At 37.5% G+C, this 18433-nt stretch overlaps 1 protein-coding gene across 6 annotated transcripts in view; it reads left to right on the top strand.

Annotated features, from left to right (window-relative positions):
* The window catches only part of NCKAP5 (NCK associated protein 5), a 1099478-nt gene that overhangs the window by 501541 nt on the left and 579504 nt on the right, over positions 1–18433 (top strand). For all 6 annotated transcript variants that reach the window (XM_065931416.1, XM_065931421.1, XM_065931418.1 and 3 more), the window contains one exon: positions 9058–9121. In XM_065931416.1, coding sequence (XP_065787488.1) covers positions 9058–9121 — 64 coding nt within the window. The remainder of the gene's footprint in view (positions 1–9057; positions 9122–18433) is intronic.

The following is an 18433-nucleotide window of genomic DNA, read 5'->3' as shown; positions in this document are numbered from 1 at the left end:
CTGCTTTTGCTCCCTGCTCCTCAGAAGAGGCAGTTGGTTTTTTTGGTCTCTTTGTATCTTGTTGTCCATGATTTGCTTCAGTTGCACATGCACAGGGTTATTTTTAGTCCCTTACAGTTTCTTTGTATTTTGTTGCTGGAGGAGATGTTTTTCCAGGTGCAAGCCTTTCAGCAAAGGGTCTCAGGTCCAGCTTGTTTCAATTGGTGATTCCTTTTCTAGCAGGAGAGGCAGTGTTTTATAGCTGATGGTAAATGCAGAGGCACAAGTTCTAGCAAATGAGATTTTTAACTACATAAATATTCATTACTATTTTGCAAATATAGAAATACCTGTGTGGTTGTATTTGAACTTAACAGCTAGGGCACAGTGGGCATGCTTTCCAGACTACTTGAGCCTCAGGTTGCCCAGGGAACGTAGGTGTCACTACATCAAGAGCACTCAGGCTGTCGACCAGGGGCTTCAGGGACTCTACAACTTTTTCAAGAATTCAGAGGTCAAAACTGTGTTTATAAGAATACTTATATGTTATTTGTCTTTTTCACTCTCGTGGGTGTACAGTGGTTTGCCAGAGGCTACTGAATGTGTAACATTGCAACATCCTGAATACAGAAGTAGTTATGGGAATCCAGATGTCGTTTTTTGTTAGGCAGACATGGAAGGCATTAGCAAAACTGTAAAACACTGCCGTTCTTTTTACTAATTTTAGTTTTGTATATAGTTGCATTTCATAATTACATATTGTTTATCTATAATAAAATTATTTTTTCAAATAGACTAGTATATGTAGTATACATATTATACTATAAATTAATATATATTTAAAGCCTGTTTTAATTTTGACTATGGTAAACACTGGTAGGTATAACCTATATACATTAAAGCTCTTTGGAGTCCTCAAATTTTTTTCAGAGTGTGAAAAGTTTCTAAAAACGTTTGAGAATCATTGCTGTGTCCTGTTGATGATAGTAATACCTAACTCATGGGATTGAAGTTGCAATGTTTCATGTATTTAAAACTGTACTTGACATACTAACTGTTTAATAAATATTAACTGTTAATATTACTTTTTATAATTCTGATATGGCATATTGGAATGGAAAAGGCTGAAGAAGTCGATTGAGTTTCTCTGAAAAAAAAAAAAAAAAAAAATTACCTGGATAACATCATCGTCTAAAGGGGCAAAACTTGGAACTGAAGTCCAGTACCATCACCTGCAAAACTTAAGGAATTTAATAGTTCAATCAAGATCTGTAATAGACATTCTTAATAACTAAAGTACTTGTGGAAACAGACCTGTTTTTCTATATGACATGCTGCTGAAAAAGCATGAAATTTGGAAAATAATTCTCTTAGAAATAGGAGAATGCACCTATCCGTTTAAAGGCAGATAAATTTCTATTTTTTGAAAAAAATCATTGCCTAACATTTATTTTAAAAAGCAACTTTTAAGTATGCAACACTTTTTAATACCCAGCACTCGTGTTATGCTCATGGACCTTATGACACAGGTGTGCCTAGGTATGCCCTCTGTCTGTTACACCCTGAGCTCTCTGAATTTGGAACCATCTTATTTATCTTTATTTCCCGGTGCCTAGTATCAGGCCAGGCCTAGAGTAAACTCACATTAAATGTTTGCTGAATGAATTAGTATTTCCCTCATTGGATTGCTATATATAATCAGCAGAATATTCCAAATAAAATAGGGATAGGAATATACATTATATAACACATAAAATCACTGAGTTTAAATACTTTAAAATATACGAGTTTATCCTCACAACCAAAATGAACATGAAGGTACAGTTTGGTGGGATATTAGAAGAGTCTTAAATATCACAGTATCTTTCCTACAGTAAAGGAAATGGACTTAAGGTTTGTAAGCTGCTCAGTAATATTTTTTTAAAATACATACGTGAACAGGCTTAGTTGTTATACTTTATTTTTCTAGAAGAGTCAAGTAGAAATAACACAGATTAGCTGGTGAAAACACACAGAGTGCTTACTGTATTGATAGCTTGCTGGATGTGTGTTTCAATCTGCACCTTTCAAATGTGTTGTATATAGAGCCAGTTTGGGTGTGATGGGACTTACAATGAATAGAAGTGATTCTCCACACGCACACGGAGTATCAACCAGTGCTGCCCCTTCCTTCAGGGCAGGGTGGCAGGGGTACCATCTGCTTGGTGGAGAGCAAGCCTGAACAGTGGCATCATTCCTAAGCATTCGGGGTGGATGCAAGGCCTCCTTGCAAATGGCAAGAGAACACCACTGACTTGTCTCCAGACAGGGCCGCCTGCCCCACTCCTGCAACAGATGGCTGTTTGGTGCCCTGAAGTTTGAGGTCTCCACACATCAAAAACTGAATACAGTCCCACTTTGCAAGCTGCTTTCTCTCTGGGGAACATTTTTCTAAACATCCAAACCTTGCAAGTCTTTTCTGGATTTTACAAATGCCAACATCCTGTTGATGTCAATATCATTGTAGACAGTCTTTCTGTGGCTTAACTTGCAGATGTGTCAGTGCTATACTGAAGGTTCATGGTTCTTGTAAATAATTTTGTTGTTGTTTATTGCGATCTTTAGATGAGATTGTCTGGGGCTGCTGTGAAGGATTTAGAAACGTGGGACTAATTCAGCATTTGGGTATAAACTTGAATAAAAATGTAGCTCTGTTTCATCCTTCTTGGAGAGAAAAGTTCTCTTTGCATTAAACTGAAGGAGAAGTGAGTGTTGTGATCTCTTTTGTTTTATTGTTTGTTTATTTTTTATATCCTTCTTTTATCCCTGTTCTATAAATAAGGGGCCACAGCTCTTGATAAAATATCTCCGGACATTTGTCTTGCAATCATAAAGTCAATATCCTCTTCATAATGACTTACTGACTTTGCTACAAACAAAAAACAAAGCAGAGATGCATTGCAAAAGCACAGTTGTCAATTTTTAGCAGATATGCTAAGGCCTTCAAATAGGAACCAGAGTATTTGGGAGTGGGTTTAATTTGCCTTGGGTAGCCTGCAAGTTAAGGATTCTTTGTTTCTTATACAAAGCTGTTTTTAAGAACCCTGAATATGCATGAAAAAGATGCTGGTCCCTGTTGGTTTCATACATATATTGGGATCATGAGAATTTGAAGACATGGCTTGCCAAGCGGCAACTAAATCGAGGGCAAATGAGAGTAAAGTTAAAAAAAAAAAAAAAAGACCAATTTAAGTTTTAATACTTTAAGTTCATAATTTGAGCCCAGAAATATTAACATCTAGAAATCCTAAGAATTTTATCTTAGATCCTTTTACCCATTCAACAACTCCATTACTTTCTTAATTTTAATTAAAAAAAAAAAAGACATTCCTTCTTCATACACAAAAAATTACAATTCCTACTGGGAAAAACCGATGACACAAAGTGCACATAAATGAAATACCAGAAGCTTGAAAGATTTGGGGAATACAAAAATATGGAACCTCAAGACCCTTTTTGGTGAGTTGTAGCCTTGAAACCCTCTTTTCAAAGGAAATATGATTCAGAGCCTTACTACATGAGATAGCTGCTAGGACGTAAAATTGGGGTTCCCAAACTGTAGTGTGATTTAGCTGCCATTGTTCTTGCCAACTCACCCCATAGAAGACATTGGGCTTTTACTGGGATCCTTTAGTAATATTTGTTCCAAGACATTATATATGTATTGTGTTTCCTAAACAAATGATTTAGAGCATTACAGAGCATGGACCCAAAGAGGCACTTGTATTTGTTTTTCATGAAAATTATCCTTCACCACCAGGCTCCTTTGAATGAATGTAGTTCCCATAAACTAGACTAAAGTGAGTTTCCAACTTGTAAATGAAGGCAACCAAGGAGCAAGGCTAGGGATGGGAATTGTCTTTCTTGTGACTCAGACTACTCGGAGATTCTCTATGTTTGCATCACACAGAATTCCAAATGGCTGTTTGAAAGTGGGCATATCTCTTCACATGTTGTTGTTCACTTGCCAAACCATGTTCAACTCTATGACATAGTAGACTCCAGCCTACCAGGCTTTCGTGTCCATCACTAACTCCTGGAGCTTGCTCAAACTCATGTCCATTGAGTCAGTGGTGCCATCCAACCATCTCATCCTCTGTCATCTCCTTCTCCTCCTGCCTTCAATCTTTTCCAGCTTCAGGGTCTTTTCCAATGAGTCAGTTCTCATCAGTAGTCAAAGTATTGGGGCTTCAACGTCAGTCCTTCCAATGAGTATTCAGGACTGATTTCTTTTAGGATTGATTGGTTTGATCTCCTTGTAGTTCAAGGGATTCTCAAGAGTCTTCTCCAACCCCACAGTTTAAAAGCATCAATTTTTTGGTGCTGAGCTTTCTTTATGGTCCAACTCTCACATCTGTACATGACTACTGAAAAAACCATAGCTTTGACTAGACAGAGCTTTCTCGGTAATGTCTCTGCTTTTTACTATGCTGTCGAGGTTAGTCATAGCTTTTCTACCAGGAAGCAAGCATCTTTTAATTTCATGGCTGCAGTCACCATCTGCAGTGATTTGGGAGCCTAAGAAAGTAAAGTCTGTCACTGTTTCCATTGTTTCCTCATCTATTTGCCACGAAGTGATGGGACCAAATGCCATGATCTTTGTTTTTTGAATGTTGAGTTTTAAGCCAGCTTTTTCACTCTCCTCTTTCACTTTCAACAAGAGGTTCTTTAGTTCCTCCTCAATTTCTGCCATAAGGATGGTGTCTTCTGCATATCTGAGGATGTTGATATTTCTCTTGGCAATTTTGATTCCAGCTTGTGTTTCATCCAGCCCAGCGTTTCGTATGATGTACTCTGCATATACGTTAAGTAAGCAGGGTAACAATATACAGCCTTAACATACTTCTTTCCCAGTTTGCAACCAGTCCATTTTTCTATGTCTGGTCCTCACTGTTGCTTCTTGATCTGCATACAGATTTCTCAGGAGGCAGGTCAGGTGGTCTGGTATTCCCATCTCTTTCAGAATTTTCCACAGTTTGTTGTGATCTACACAGTCAAAGGCTTTGATGTAGTCAATAAAGCAGAAGTAGATGTATTTTTGGAATTCTCTTGCTTTGTCTATGATCCAATGGATGTTGGCAATTTGATCTCTGGTTCTTCTGCCTTTTCTAAATCCAGCTTGAACATATGGAAGTTCTCGGTTCAAGTATTGTTGAAGCCTAGCTTGGAGAATTTTGAGCATTACTTTGCCAGCATGTGAGATGAGTACAATCATGCAGTAGTTTGATCCTTCTTTGTCATTGCCTTTCTTTGGAAATGGAATGAAAACTGTCCTTTTCCATTCCTGTGGCCACTGCTGAGTTTTCCAAATTTGCTGGCATATTGAGTGCAGCACTTTAGTAGCATCATCTTTTAGAATTTTAAATAACTCAGCTGGAATTCCATCACCTCCACTAAATTTGTTCGTAGTGGTGCTTCCTAAGGTCCACTTGACTTCTCACTCCAGGATGCCTGACTCTAGCTGAGTGATCACACCAAGGTGACTGTCTGGGACATTAAGCTCTTTTTTGCATAGTTCTTCTGTGTATTCTTGCCTCCTCTTCTTAATATCCTCTGCTTCTGTTAGGTCCATACCATTTCTGTCCTTTTTTGTGCCCATCTTTGTATGAAATTTTCCCTTGGTATCTCTAATTTTCTTGAAGAGATCTCTAGTCTTTCCCATTCTATTGTTTTCCTCTATTTCTTCTCATTGATCACATAGGAAGGTTTTCTTATTTAGAGGAAAAGGTATACTAAATTAACAATCAAGGGAAATATAATACAGTATAGATTAGAGTGTAGACTAGAAGTTAAATGTTTCCGTAGTCAATACACAGAGAAAGCAATGAGTTCAGGTACTATTATATTAACTTAATTATCATCATAAGCATCAGAGTAGCTTCTGGGTTCTCTTTATTTAGTTCATGGTGTTATATGTTCCAGTGAGAAATAATTTATCAATTATTTTGGTAAAAATTTTGAGTGTGATGTTAAGTTTTTGTATCACATGAATGAAGTGTGTGTCATAAAATCTCCTTTAATTGCTCTACACAGTGTTTTATAGTGTAGAAGTCTTTTATTATGTCTTTTATTACATTTATTTCCTGACTATTTTATCTTATTATAAATTCTTTAAATTTGATTTTCCAACTGTTTGATGCCCGTACATAAAACACAATTGATTTTTGTATATTCACTTGTATCCTGTGATTTTGCTAAATTTTGTATTGTTTTGTAAGTTCCTTTGGATCTTCTGTTTGGAACATTATGTTGTCTGTAAATACAATTTTTACCTCTTCCTATTTGATAAAACTGGAAAAGAAATGGAAGCCGTGACAGATTTTATTTTCTTGGACTCTGAAATTACTGAGGACGGTGACTCCAACCATGAAATTAAAAGATGCTTGCTCCTTAGAAAGAAAGCTGTGATGAACCTAGACAGCGTATCAAAAAGCAGAGACATCATTTTCCAACAAATGTCCATACAGTTGGAGTTATGTTTTTTCCAGTAGTCTTTTATAGATGTGAGAGTTGGACCATAAAGAAGGCCGAGTGCTGAAGAATTGATGCTTTCTAATTGTGGTGCTGGAGAAGACTCTTGAGAGTCCCTTGGGCAACAATGAGATCAAAGCAGTCAATCCTAAAGGAAATCAATGCTAAATATTCATTGGAAGGACTGTTGCTGAAGCTCCAATACTTTGGCCACCTGATGCAAAGAGCCTAACTCATTGGAAAGGACCCTGATGCTGGGAAAGATCAAAAGCCAAAGGAGAAGGGGGCAACAGAGCATGAGATGGTTAAATAGTATCACCAAGTCAATGGACAGGAATTTGAGCAAACTCCAGTTGACAATGGAGGACAGAGGAGCCTGGCATGCTATAGTCCATGGTTTGCAAAGAGTTAGACACTACTTAGCGACTAAATAGCAAAACCAAATTTGATAATTGTATCTTTAATTTCTTTTTCTTACTTTATCAAACAGTCAGAGTTATGCCATCTTTGAACTTCAATAAATGAAATAAATTAGCTGTGTATTCATCTACATTTTCTTCTTTCACCCATTATTGTTGTGTTGAAGTCTTGATTATTCCTTCTTAGTACTTTATGATATTTTAATGTGTAACTGTGTTCAGGTTTATCCATTCTACTGTTAATGGGCGTGTGCATTTTCAGTTTAATGGTATTATGAGTAGTCTTTCTATGAACAATCTAGTACAATGTCTTTCAGTGAGCACACACACATATATATATATGCACACATTTCTGTTGGGTTTATACCTCAGAGTGGACTTACTGAGTCATGGACTACAAATGTAATCTTCTCCATTCTTTTGGGCTCATGAATTCTTACCAAGTGTTTAATTTTCTTATTAAACCAGAAATCTGTCATAGTCTTCTCTTTCAGTTCTCTGCTCCTGCTCATCTGGACTTGGATCATAAAACACGTGTAGGCTCTTTGCCTGGCTAATCTCGAAAAGGGGCACATGACCCCGTCTCTTTCTGGCTTCTTCCCACCTACTTTGTTGTCCGTCTCATAGATTATAAGCACAGGTCCTGCCCACAAAACTTTATCCCTCAAAAATCTCCCGGTTCTAGTTTCCCTCCTTCTAGTTTGTGTCTTTAGGTGTTTATTCAGAGAGAGAAATATTACTACTACAAAGTCAGCCTACTTTGTATGAAAGTGTAAGTGTTAGTTGCTCAGCTGTGTCCGATTCTTTTGCGATCCCATGGACTATATCCTGCCAGGCTCCTCTGTCTATGAATTCTACAGGCAAGAAAACTGGAGTGGGTAGAGATTCTCTTCTGCAGGGGATTGTCCCAACCCAGGTATTGAACCTGGGTCTCCCACATTGTAGGCAGATTCTTTACCATCTGAGCCACCAGGGAAACCCGTAACCAAACTAAAGCGCATGCCTTCTTGACAGTCTCGAGCATTTCAAATACATAAATGGTTAGAGAAGGAGAAATCCTCACCCTGATCTGGGATTCAGGTTGCTTCCTCGCTGTTTGCATGTAGCTGATCCTGGGTAGAGGCAAAGCAGAGGGCTGAAATAGCTTTCAAATTGAAGACAGAGGATTTCAGGGAAGATTCTTGCTAGAACTAAGACTTGAAAATTACTGGAAGAGTTCATTACCCCTACTTCATCTGTCACCTTTTTAAGAATAATTGAAAAGCCGGCCAAAATGAAGATATCTGTCACCTTACAAAAGTGTTTTTAAAATTTTGGTGACTATTAGATTTTTTTATAGGTGAAATCAGAATTCCAATTATAAAGGACACAAAGCTCTTAGAAACAGTTCCCTGTTGTGAATTTAAAAATACTTAAATAATCTGATTTTCAATTTCACATTTTCATATTTCCTAGATCCTGAAAAATGATATGCAGACTTTTTAAGTAGGTTTTGAACTAAGGAAAACCTAAAATTTGGCTGTGATACCACTATTTACCAGGTGGGGGCTTCATATATTATTTAGCCTCGTAGCCTCATTTCTATATGTATGAAATGGAAATAATAAAGCCTGTTAGTATTATAGAGTTATTGTCAGTCTCATATGAAATCAGGTAAAATGGCTAGCAGTATTCCTGTTATGTATCAAGCCTGCCAAGGATTTTCTGTTTTTATTTCAAGAATGATACCAGGTTATATTTTGTTTGCTTTTCAAATTCAATTATCTACATAGGGCAACAAAAGAAATAAAAATAATTAAAACTATTTTTGAGCAAAGTTGATACAGAAAGGAAAACTGAAATATTTTAGCCATGGAGAATTTATAAGTGATACATGTTCATGAACTTAAAGGGAAGCTTTGAGTTGGCATATAGCATTTATTTGGCTATTACAAAAATCCAAGGCAAAATATCTCTTTCATGACACGCAGTGAAAACAATGCACTCGTGACCCATCACTTTAAATATTTATAGAAAGTTTAGTGGAGGAAGTGAGCTAAACCAAGGAGGGGGTTTTCCTGGAGACGGCCAAAGGATGTTTCGAAGCCATGCCAGTGTCCCTCTGCCCTGAGGAGGATGGTCAGCTAATCATGTACATTTGCTTCTCCAGGGAGAAGTTGGCTGTGGCCCGACTGCAGAGAGAAGTTGCCCAGAGAAGAAGTGAGGGGGCCATGGTGAGTCCTGGCTGGTCTGTCCCAATTCCCAACCTCCCTTCTGAAGGTCTTTGGCTTGAAAGGCATTTTGTCTTATTAAGGATTTCAAAGGAAAATATTTGCTTGCAGCAAACTGAATGCTACATTGGTAAATAATATGTTTATAATACAGTTTAAACAGATCTGCCATTTGCTGAGGGAGCAGGAAATATTAATTGGGAAAAATAACTCTTTGAGGGCTTTAAGGAGGATGTTAAAATGTTCAAAAGGTTGTCGACTTTATTTCCTGAAGGTCTATTAGATGCCTAGGCTTCCAGCTGGGAGCACAGTGCCGCTAAAGGAGCATCTCAGATTCTCAGATAAGTAGAGTACAGTTTAATTCAAGCCTCTCAGTTCTACAAACCTGAAAAAAAAAAAAAAAAAAGATACACAACCTCAGAAATAAAACAAAAGACCACTCAGATGTTTGCTAATGTAATTGTCTTTTACCCTCTTCTTTCTCTGAACTCTTTGTGGTGTATTTCTCCCTGTCCATTTCAGTATGTGCTATTTAGGAAACTGATGTTTCCTTGTGTTTTGAATTGTGCTAAGAATCAATATAGGTGTTTTGGTCCAGGCAACTTCATTTTATAGACTTTCTTTGCCAAAGTATCTGCCTGTGTGCCCTCTAAAATCAGAGACGACTGTCGGGGGACCTGGAAAATGGACTTGTGTGGATTAACTGCTGCTGTTACCTCTGAGAAGAGAAATCTGACACCAGATTTTTTTTCCCCCTCCACTGATAACAAAACAGTGGCATGTGTTCAATTTCTCAGCCAATGCTTTTTTTTTTTTTAAAAAGAGAAGCCACACATTTTCAAACCCTGAAAGCTGCTTCCATTTGATTTCATGAGAGTTAATTGGCAATTCATTTGCTGAAAAGGGTAAGAAACTTGTAAAATAAGCTGGCCTTGAACTTCTCTCCAGAAGGCAGGCAAAGATCTGGAACAAGAGGCTGAATGTTCAGTGGGTTCTGGAAGTTTTGGTGGCCATTGAACATACAAAATACTTAAGGAGGTGATCATGTTGCTTGCTCTGCTAGTTATCTCAAGGCAAAGAAAATCTTAACTGTTCAAACAATATGATCTCTGAACAATGATACAGGAATAAGTTGGAGAAAATGAAAGTTTAGTTAAATGGTGAATTGAAAATGTTCAATCTGGACTTACGCTGCATTGGACAATGTTTCTCAGCTAGGTCATTCTGTAATAGTTCCATTTTTTTCAGGCTGGCTCCTGTTCAGCACTTGTTCAGCTATGTTCAAAGTGAAGGTGAAGCAGTGACAGTTTTTCTAGTCCTGTTTCTTCATCTTTAAAATGAGGAGGCTGGGATTGTACGATTCCATTAGCTTAGTGAATCATGTGAATGAGCTTTTGCTCATGTGAAGTTTTTATAATGAGAAGGTTTTTCTGGTATATTATTTAAGCTCATAAGATCAGACCCCTAAAGAATTTATCTTTCTGAATCTGACAGTGAATGAGCCTGGGTTAAAATCATCTCAGATAACTGTCTAGTTTTTTGTAACATGAAGCCCCCTTTTAAAACATTATAGAGATTATTGTTCAGTGTAGGAAATACCCAGAGAATCAGTTCAGTTCAGTCACTCAGTGATATCTGACTCTTTGCGACCCCATGGACTGCAGCATGCCACGCTTCCCTGTTTATCACCAACTCCGGAGCTTACTCAGTCCATTGAGTCAGTGATGCCATCTAACCATCTCATCCTCTGTCATCCCCTTCTTCTCCTGCCTCAGTCTTTCCTAGTATCAGGGTCTTTTCCAGTGAGTCAGTTCTTCGCATCAGGTGGCCAAAGTATTGGAGCTGCAGCTTCAGCATCAGTCCATCCAATGAATATTCAGGATTGAGTTCCTTTATGATTGATTGGTTTAATCTCCCTGCAGTCCAAGGGACTCTCAAGAGTCTTCTCCAACATCACAGTTCAAAAGCATCAATTCTTTGGTGCTCAACTTTCTTTATAGTCCAATTCTCACATCCATCCATGACTACTGGAAAAATCATAGCTTTGACTAGACGGGCCTTTGTTGCCAAAGTAATATCTCTGCTTTTTAATATGCTGTCTAGTTTGGTCATAGCTTTTCTTCCAAGGAGCAAGCATCTTTTAATTTCAAGGCTTCAGTCACCATCTGCAGTGGTTTTGGAGCCCAACAAATAAAAGATCACTCTGGTTGCTCAAAAGGCAACTTTGGAGAAGTTGCCTGTGATGTATTACTCTTATTTAAATAATATTATTGAAAAATCACCTTTATGTATTGATTGATGTAGCCAATAAGTTATGGAGCACCTAACCCTTATCCTACCCAGCTCTATTATAGGCACTGGGGAAGTATTGGTGGGAAAACAAGCAATCAGGCACATATCTGAGAGCATAAGTTCTAGTGGTTGGAGAAGAGCAGTTTGATGGAATTACTGATAGATGGTGGAAGCAGCTGTGGAGAACCAAGATCAGGGTAGAGGAAAGTAGCATGCCAGAGGATCAGTGTGAGTGTTTACTGTATCACTGAAAAGTTAGCATGTGAGCAACATTTGAGGAGGAAAAGGAGTCAACCATGATGGTATCTGCTGGGTGAGAATATTCCTAGTGGGGAGGTGAGCAAGTTCAAAGGCCTGGGTTGCCTGAGGAACAGCATGCAGGAGCAGGGTGGCCAGAGGGCAGTGAAGGAGAGACTGATGGTAGAACAGGAATCAGAGAAGTGACGGAGGCACTCAGGTACATCCTGAGTGTTCCCAGAGATCCCCGGCTCATACCCTGAGTGATGGGACCCATTGGCAGGCTTTGAGTGAGTGCCCTTATCCAATCTGACTTACTACTATTCATGTGATATTTCCCCCAGTCCATAGTTTATCACATCTCAATGCTTTAGAGACACCTAAGCCCTGGTTTTTATTAATGTTCTTTATTTTGCTTTTTCTCAGTACTTTCCCCCCTCTCCTTACCTAGTCAACCCCCTCTAAGTTTTCAACTTAATTATATGCTTCAGCTTTTTTGCTCCTAGGATTCATTTATTTCTGAAGTCCTGATTCTCTCAGTATCTGACAGCTCCTAAAACGAGGCAGTTCTATTAATCCTCTAAATTTAATTCTTACTGTTGCAAGTCCAGAACTTTGTCATGTCTCTTGCAGAAATGAAGACAGTTCATTACAGCCAGATCACCTTACGTTTTTAAGGAATAATACTTACAGTATTCTGTGTTTTATCACATGAAAGGAAGAATGTTATGAAAAAAGTTACATAAGTTTTATTTTCATAAAAATGTGTAATCGAGGCTGATCATTATTTTTAAAATCATCAGTGAACCTCTACTAATCAAAGCAAACCTGTGAACTTGTTATAATGTAAAACATGCCTTTTAAAAATTTGACTATGCAATAAGTCTTTCTCCTTATGAGTTTTAAGGTAGTAATGGAGGCATCGTTTTTGAGAGTTTGCTTTTGTTTTTTTAACACACTATTTCGAAATAATTTTAGACTTCCGTGATGTTGCACACCTACAGACCCTTCAACCAGCTTTCTAGTGTTAATACTTACATGACTATAGGATATTGATCAAAACTGAGACATTAACTACATTAACATGTTACTACTAAGTTCCAGATTCTATTGGAATTTTACCAGTTTTTCCAATAATGTCCCCTTTCTGATTTAGGATTCATTTCAAGGTATTGCATTGCATGTAGAAAGATTTCTTTCTGATGGCTGATTGACACATATGTGGAAATCAGAGGAATATGAACATGGGAATAAGGCAGATGTGGATCCAAAGTACAGTTCCACCAGTAGTTAGCTATGTAATTTGGACACATTTCTTTATGGGTTTTTAACAGTTCTGTCTGTGCTTTTGTTCTGTTAACTCAGGTCTTTATTAGGCAAAGCTATCTTTCGGCATATTAGATATTTCCTGTTTGCTTCTTTGTTTTCTGCATATTGGATACTTCCTGTTTGTTTCTTTGTTCTTTATTCATTCTTCCATAAAATAACTATTGCCATTGTTTCAATACCTACCTTTCATTATTTTTTCACAAACTGCTATAAGGTCATGTTCCTCTTTATTCTGGGAAATTGTGTTTCAGCCTGTGTTCCCTATCTCTGTGTCAATTTACTTCCAGATTCATTCTGTCTGAAAGACTTTGATATCATCTTAAATGTTGTTATATGTAAGAAAGCTCTTTCCATTCCAAGAGTTTAAAAATATTCATCCCATTCTCTTCTTGAATGTACATAGTTTTTATTTTTCTGTATGTAAATCTTTGCATATTCTAGGTGGAATTACATTGTTGTGAGGTAGGGATAAAAATGAGTGTTTTTCCAAATTAATTGTTCAGTAAATGATGCTGGGAAATTAAGCAGTATCTAACTTTTGCTATCAGATTTATTATTTTCCAAATCCAGTCTCTATCAATCTGCATCAATTACTCGACCGCTTATTTTTTCTATTAACCTTAGTCTAGTCTTCAGTTCAGTTGCTCAGATGTGTCTGACTCTTTGTGACCCCATCGACTGCAGCCTGCCAGGCCTCCTTGTCCATCACCAGCTCCCGGAGTTTACTCAAACTCATGTCCACTGAGTCGGTGATACCATCCAACCATCTCATCCTCTGTCATCCCCTTCTTCTCCCACCTTCAATCTTTCCCAGCATCAGGGTCTTTTCCAATGAGTCAGTTCTTTGCATCAGGTCGCCAAAGTATTGGAGTTTCAGCTTCAGTATCAGTCCTTCCAGTGAATATCCAGGACTGATTTCCTTTAGGATGGACTGGTTGGATCTTCTCAAAGTCCACGGGACTCTCAAGAATCTTCTGCAACACCACAATTCAAAAGCATCAATTCTTCAGCGCTCAGCTTTCTTTATAGTCCAACTCTCACATCCATACATGACTACTGGAAAAACCATAGCCTTGACTAGATGGACCTTACACTAGCCTAAATTGTTTTTTTTTTTTTTTCTAAATTGTTTTAATTACTAGAAATTTGTAGTCTAATATTTTATAGGCTGAGTCGTTTCTGATTACTTTTCTTCTCCAAGTTTATAAAAGATAATTTCATTTATTGAATAACAATTAGAATTCATGGGTTAAAAATATGTGTTTGGATTTTTTAAAAATAGCAGAATTGTTTGTATACATGCTTATGACTAAACAGTATCTTAAAGACTGTTTCAAAATGACATGAAAAAAGCTTAATATGTTCATTTTTATACATTTACATTAAAAAGTTTTAAAAGAATATCACTTCTACCAGTGAGTTTGTTTTTTATTAATATCTGTAGATACTAATATTCTACCAAATATAATTTTTAAAATGCTTGGGTTAGTTATGCAAAGTTATCAACGCTGTATGGCTCCTTTTCATCCCATTGAGTAGTTTCTGATTTGAGGAAAAGAAATACCAGTTTTTGATTACTCATCTCAAGACACTAAGGAAACATTGTATCCCATTTACCCTGTTGCTCATTGGTCTTTTTCTTTCGTCTAGATGGATATTCAAACACTGACTGGTGTCCACTGTGTACCATCAGCTGCATTTGAAACCATATCCCCTTGTTTTTTGCATAATTAACATCTAAGCAATAACTATCAGTGATTAGGATATTTTCAGTCATCTCAGGAATTTGAGAAAAAAAGAAAGTTGGAGGAGATAAGGAGGTCAGAATCCTTGGCCCCTCTGTGGCATCCTTGCTGGAGGATGAGGGCAAATTTAAGTCAGCAGAAACCTTCACCAGATCTTATTCATTCAGTGCCACAGTATGAGTCACTAGCTGTGGTGCTGGTACTGGAGTTGGTTGAATTCACTGATACAAAAACACATAAAAGCAACTTCATGCCTGTGGATCCACAGTTTCTAGGGGGTCTTTGTTTATAGATAAATAAAGGGATCTGCAAGGATCTCTTTTTCAAATATCTGCATGGTTTTTGAGTACTTTAGTCCCAGTCTTATTTTTAACTTGTCGATTCCCTGCCCTCTACAGTGCGTGAGTTTACGTTGCCTCTTAGTTATTCACAGGAAGCAGAAATCACAGTGTTGAAGTTTAAAAAAAAAAAAAAAGTTTTCTTTTATATTGGAGTATAGCTGATGAGCAATGTTATGATAGTTACAGGTGGATAGCAAAGGGACTCAGATGTGCATATACATGTATCCATCCCCACCCCCACCCCCCTGCCCAAATCTCCTCCCATCCAGGCTGCCACATGACATTGAGCAGGGAAGAGATAATTTCTTTTAATTTAAGAGACATGTAAAAATAGGAACATCGCACACAACCCAGGTGACAGAGCCTTGGTGAATGGCCAGCACTCTGACCACTGTGTCTTGCGTCTTCTCATGCCTGCCCAGCTGTATAGTCTGGCTTCTGATAGACAGGAGGGCAGCCAAGAGTTTGGAAACCCAGGAGGAAGCGGTCCTGGAGCTGTAGTACTAAACATGTCAGTTCCTGCTGCTACATTTCTTGGGGTCAGGAGTTTGGTTTTGGTAGAATTAGAAGACTGCTGTTCACAACAGTGAATAATACAACTGATTTTCTAACTGCTAGTAGTCAAATAGCAGTGGGTGTCCCTGATAGCTCAGTTGGTAAAGAATCCGCCTGCAAAGCAGGAGACCCTGGTTTGATTCCTGGGTCAGGACGATGTGCTGGAGAAGGGATTGGCTACCATTCCAGTATTCTTGGGCTTCCCTGGTGGCTCAGCTGGTGAAGAATCTGCCTGCAATGCGGAAGACCTGGGTTTGATCCCTGGGTTGGGAAGATCCCCTGGAGAAGGGAAAGACTACCCACTTCAGTATTCTGGCCTGGAGAATTCCATGGACTATGTAGTCCATGGGGTCGCAAAGAATCGGAAACAACTGAGCAACTTTCACTTTCACTTCAGTAGTCAAACAAGAGGGGTTAGGATTATAGGGTGAATTAACTTTCCTGTGTTTCTTTCTTTTTTTTTTAGACAAAGCTGACATACATCATTGTATTAGTTTGAGGTATCCACCATAATGGTTCAATATATGAATTTACCACTTTCCCCTGCGGTCTGAAAGTAGATAATTCCTGTGAAATCTCTGGTAAGCTGAATGGTGTAAAACTAGAAGCAATTACCTTTTTCATAATAGTGAAAGTCCTCTATGAATTTCTTTTGGTTGGCAAAAGCAGTATAAATATAGGTCTTTCATAAAAGTGAAGGCATGCAAAGTAAACTTTCAAAAAGTGGTTTCTACCTATATATTGCAGCATGATCACCTCAATAAGTCTAGTTAATATTCATCATTACACAGTTACAAATTGTTTTTCTTGTGATGAAAACTTTTAAGGTACACTCTCATAGCAAGTATAAAATACAGTACTATTAGCTATAGTTGGCATGCAGTCTGTTACATCCTCAGGACTCATTCGAGAACTGGAGGTTTGTACCTTTTGGCCTCCTTTATCCATTTGCCTACCCCTTCCCATCTCCCTGCCTCTATTTTTGTGTCTACGAGGTTTGCTTATTTGTTTTTTAGGATTCTACACATTTGTGTGGTATGTGTCTTTCTCTGTCTTATTTCACTTAGTATAATGCCCTCAGAGTCCATCCACATTGTTGTAAATGGCAACATTTCCTTCTTTTTATGACCAAATAGTATTCCATCATATGTATTATATACCACATTCTCTTTACCCATTCTTCCATCAAAGGACACTTAGGTTGTTTACATGCCTTAGGTATTGTAAATAATGTGGAAATGAGCATGGTGGTACACTTGTCTTTTAAAAATAGTGATTTTATTTCCTTTGGATAAATACCCAGAAGTGGAATTCCTGGTTCATATGGTAGTTCTATTTTTAATTTTTTAAGAAACCTTCATATTGTTTTTCACAGAGGCTTTACCAATTTACACCCATCAACAGTACACAAGCCCTCCCTTTTCTCCACATCCTAGCCAAAACTTGTTTCTTGTCTTTTCATTAGTAGTCATTCTGACAGGTGTGAAATGGTACCTTATTGTGATTTTGATTTGCATTTGCCTGGTCGTTAGTTATGTTGAGTATCTCTTCATGTACCCATTTCCCTTCTGTATGTCCTCTTTGGAAAAATGTCTATAGGCATACCTTGGAGGTATTGCTGGTTTGGTTCTGGACCATTGCAATAAAGCAAATATCACAATAAAGTGAATCACATGAATTTTTGATTTCCCAGGGCATCTAAAAGTTATGTTTACACTGCACTGTAGTCTGTTAAGTGTGCAATAGCATTATGTATTAAAAAATTACATGCCTTAATTAAAAATACATTATTACTAAAAATGTTTACCATAATTTGATAACACAGAATTTCCACAGACCTTCTGTTTGTAAAAATCACAAGCGAGAAGCACTATAAGTAAGCACATAAAACCAGACATGCCTGTATTCAGACCCTCTGCCTGTTTCTGAATTGGATTGTTCGTTTTGCTACTGATACATATGACTTCTTTATGTATTTTGGATATTACCCCTTAACATATATGACTGCAAATGTTTTCTTCCATTTAGTAGGTTGCCTTTTAATTCTGTTGATGGTTTCCTTTGCTGTGCAGAAGCTGTTTAGTTCGATATAGTCCCCTTTGTTTATTTTTGCCTTCATTATCTTTGCTTTCAGTGTCAAATCCAAAAAACTCATTGCCAAGACTGATCTCAAGACACTTACTGCCTGTGTTTTCTCCTAAGAGTTTTCTGGCTTCAGGTCTGTGTTCAAGTCTTTAATCCATTTTTGAGTTAATTTTTGTGGATACAGTAAGATAGTGGTCCAGTTTCATCTTTTTGCATTGGCTGTCCAGTTTCCCCAGCACCGTTTAGTGAAGAAACTGTTTTTTCCTCGTTGTATATTCTAGACTCTTTCACCATAAATTAAGTAACCATACATGTGTGACTGTATTTCTATGCTTTCTATTCTGTTCCATTGAACTATGTATCTGTTTTTATGGCAGTACCATACCTTTTGCTTACTATAGTTTTGTAATATAGTTTGAAATCAGGGAACATAATGTATACAGTTTTGTTCTTCTTTCTCAAGATTCTTTTGGCTATTCAGTTGAGTGTGTGTGTGGTTTCATATGTGTTTTAGGATTGTTCTATTTCTGTGAAAAATGCCTTTGAAATTTTGATGGAAATTGCATTGAATGTGTAGATTGCTTTGGGTGGTATGTACATTTAAAAACTGTCAATTCTTCCAAGCCGTGAGCACAGAATATATTTCCATTTATTTGTGTCTTCAATTTCTTTCATCAGTGTCTTAGAGTTAAATTTGGTTAAATATGTTCCTAGCTATTTTATTGGTTACA

The sequence above is a fragment of the Muntiacus reevesi genome, chromosome 3, assembly GCF_963930625.1.
Source record: "Muntiacus reevesi chromosome 3, mMunRee1.1, whole genome shotgun sequence".
NCBI classification, from domain to species: domain Eukaryota; kingdom Metazoa; phylum Chordata; class Mammalia; order Artiodactyla; family Cervidae; genus Muntiacus; species Muntiacus reevesi.
Note: the sequence above shows the minus strand (reverse complement) of the source record. Positions and strands in the feature narration are given on the sequence as shown.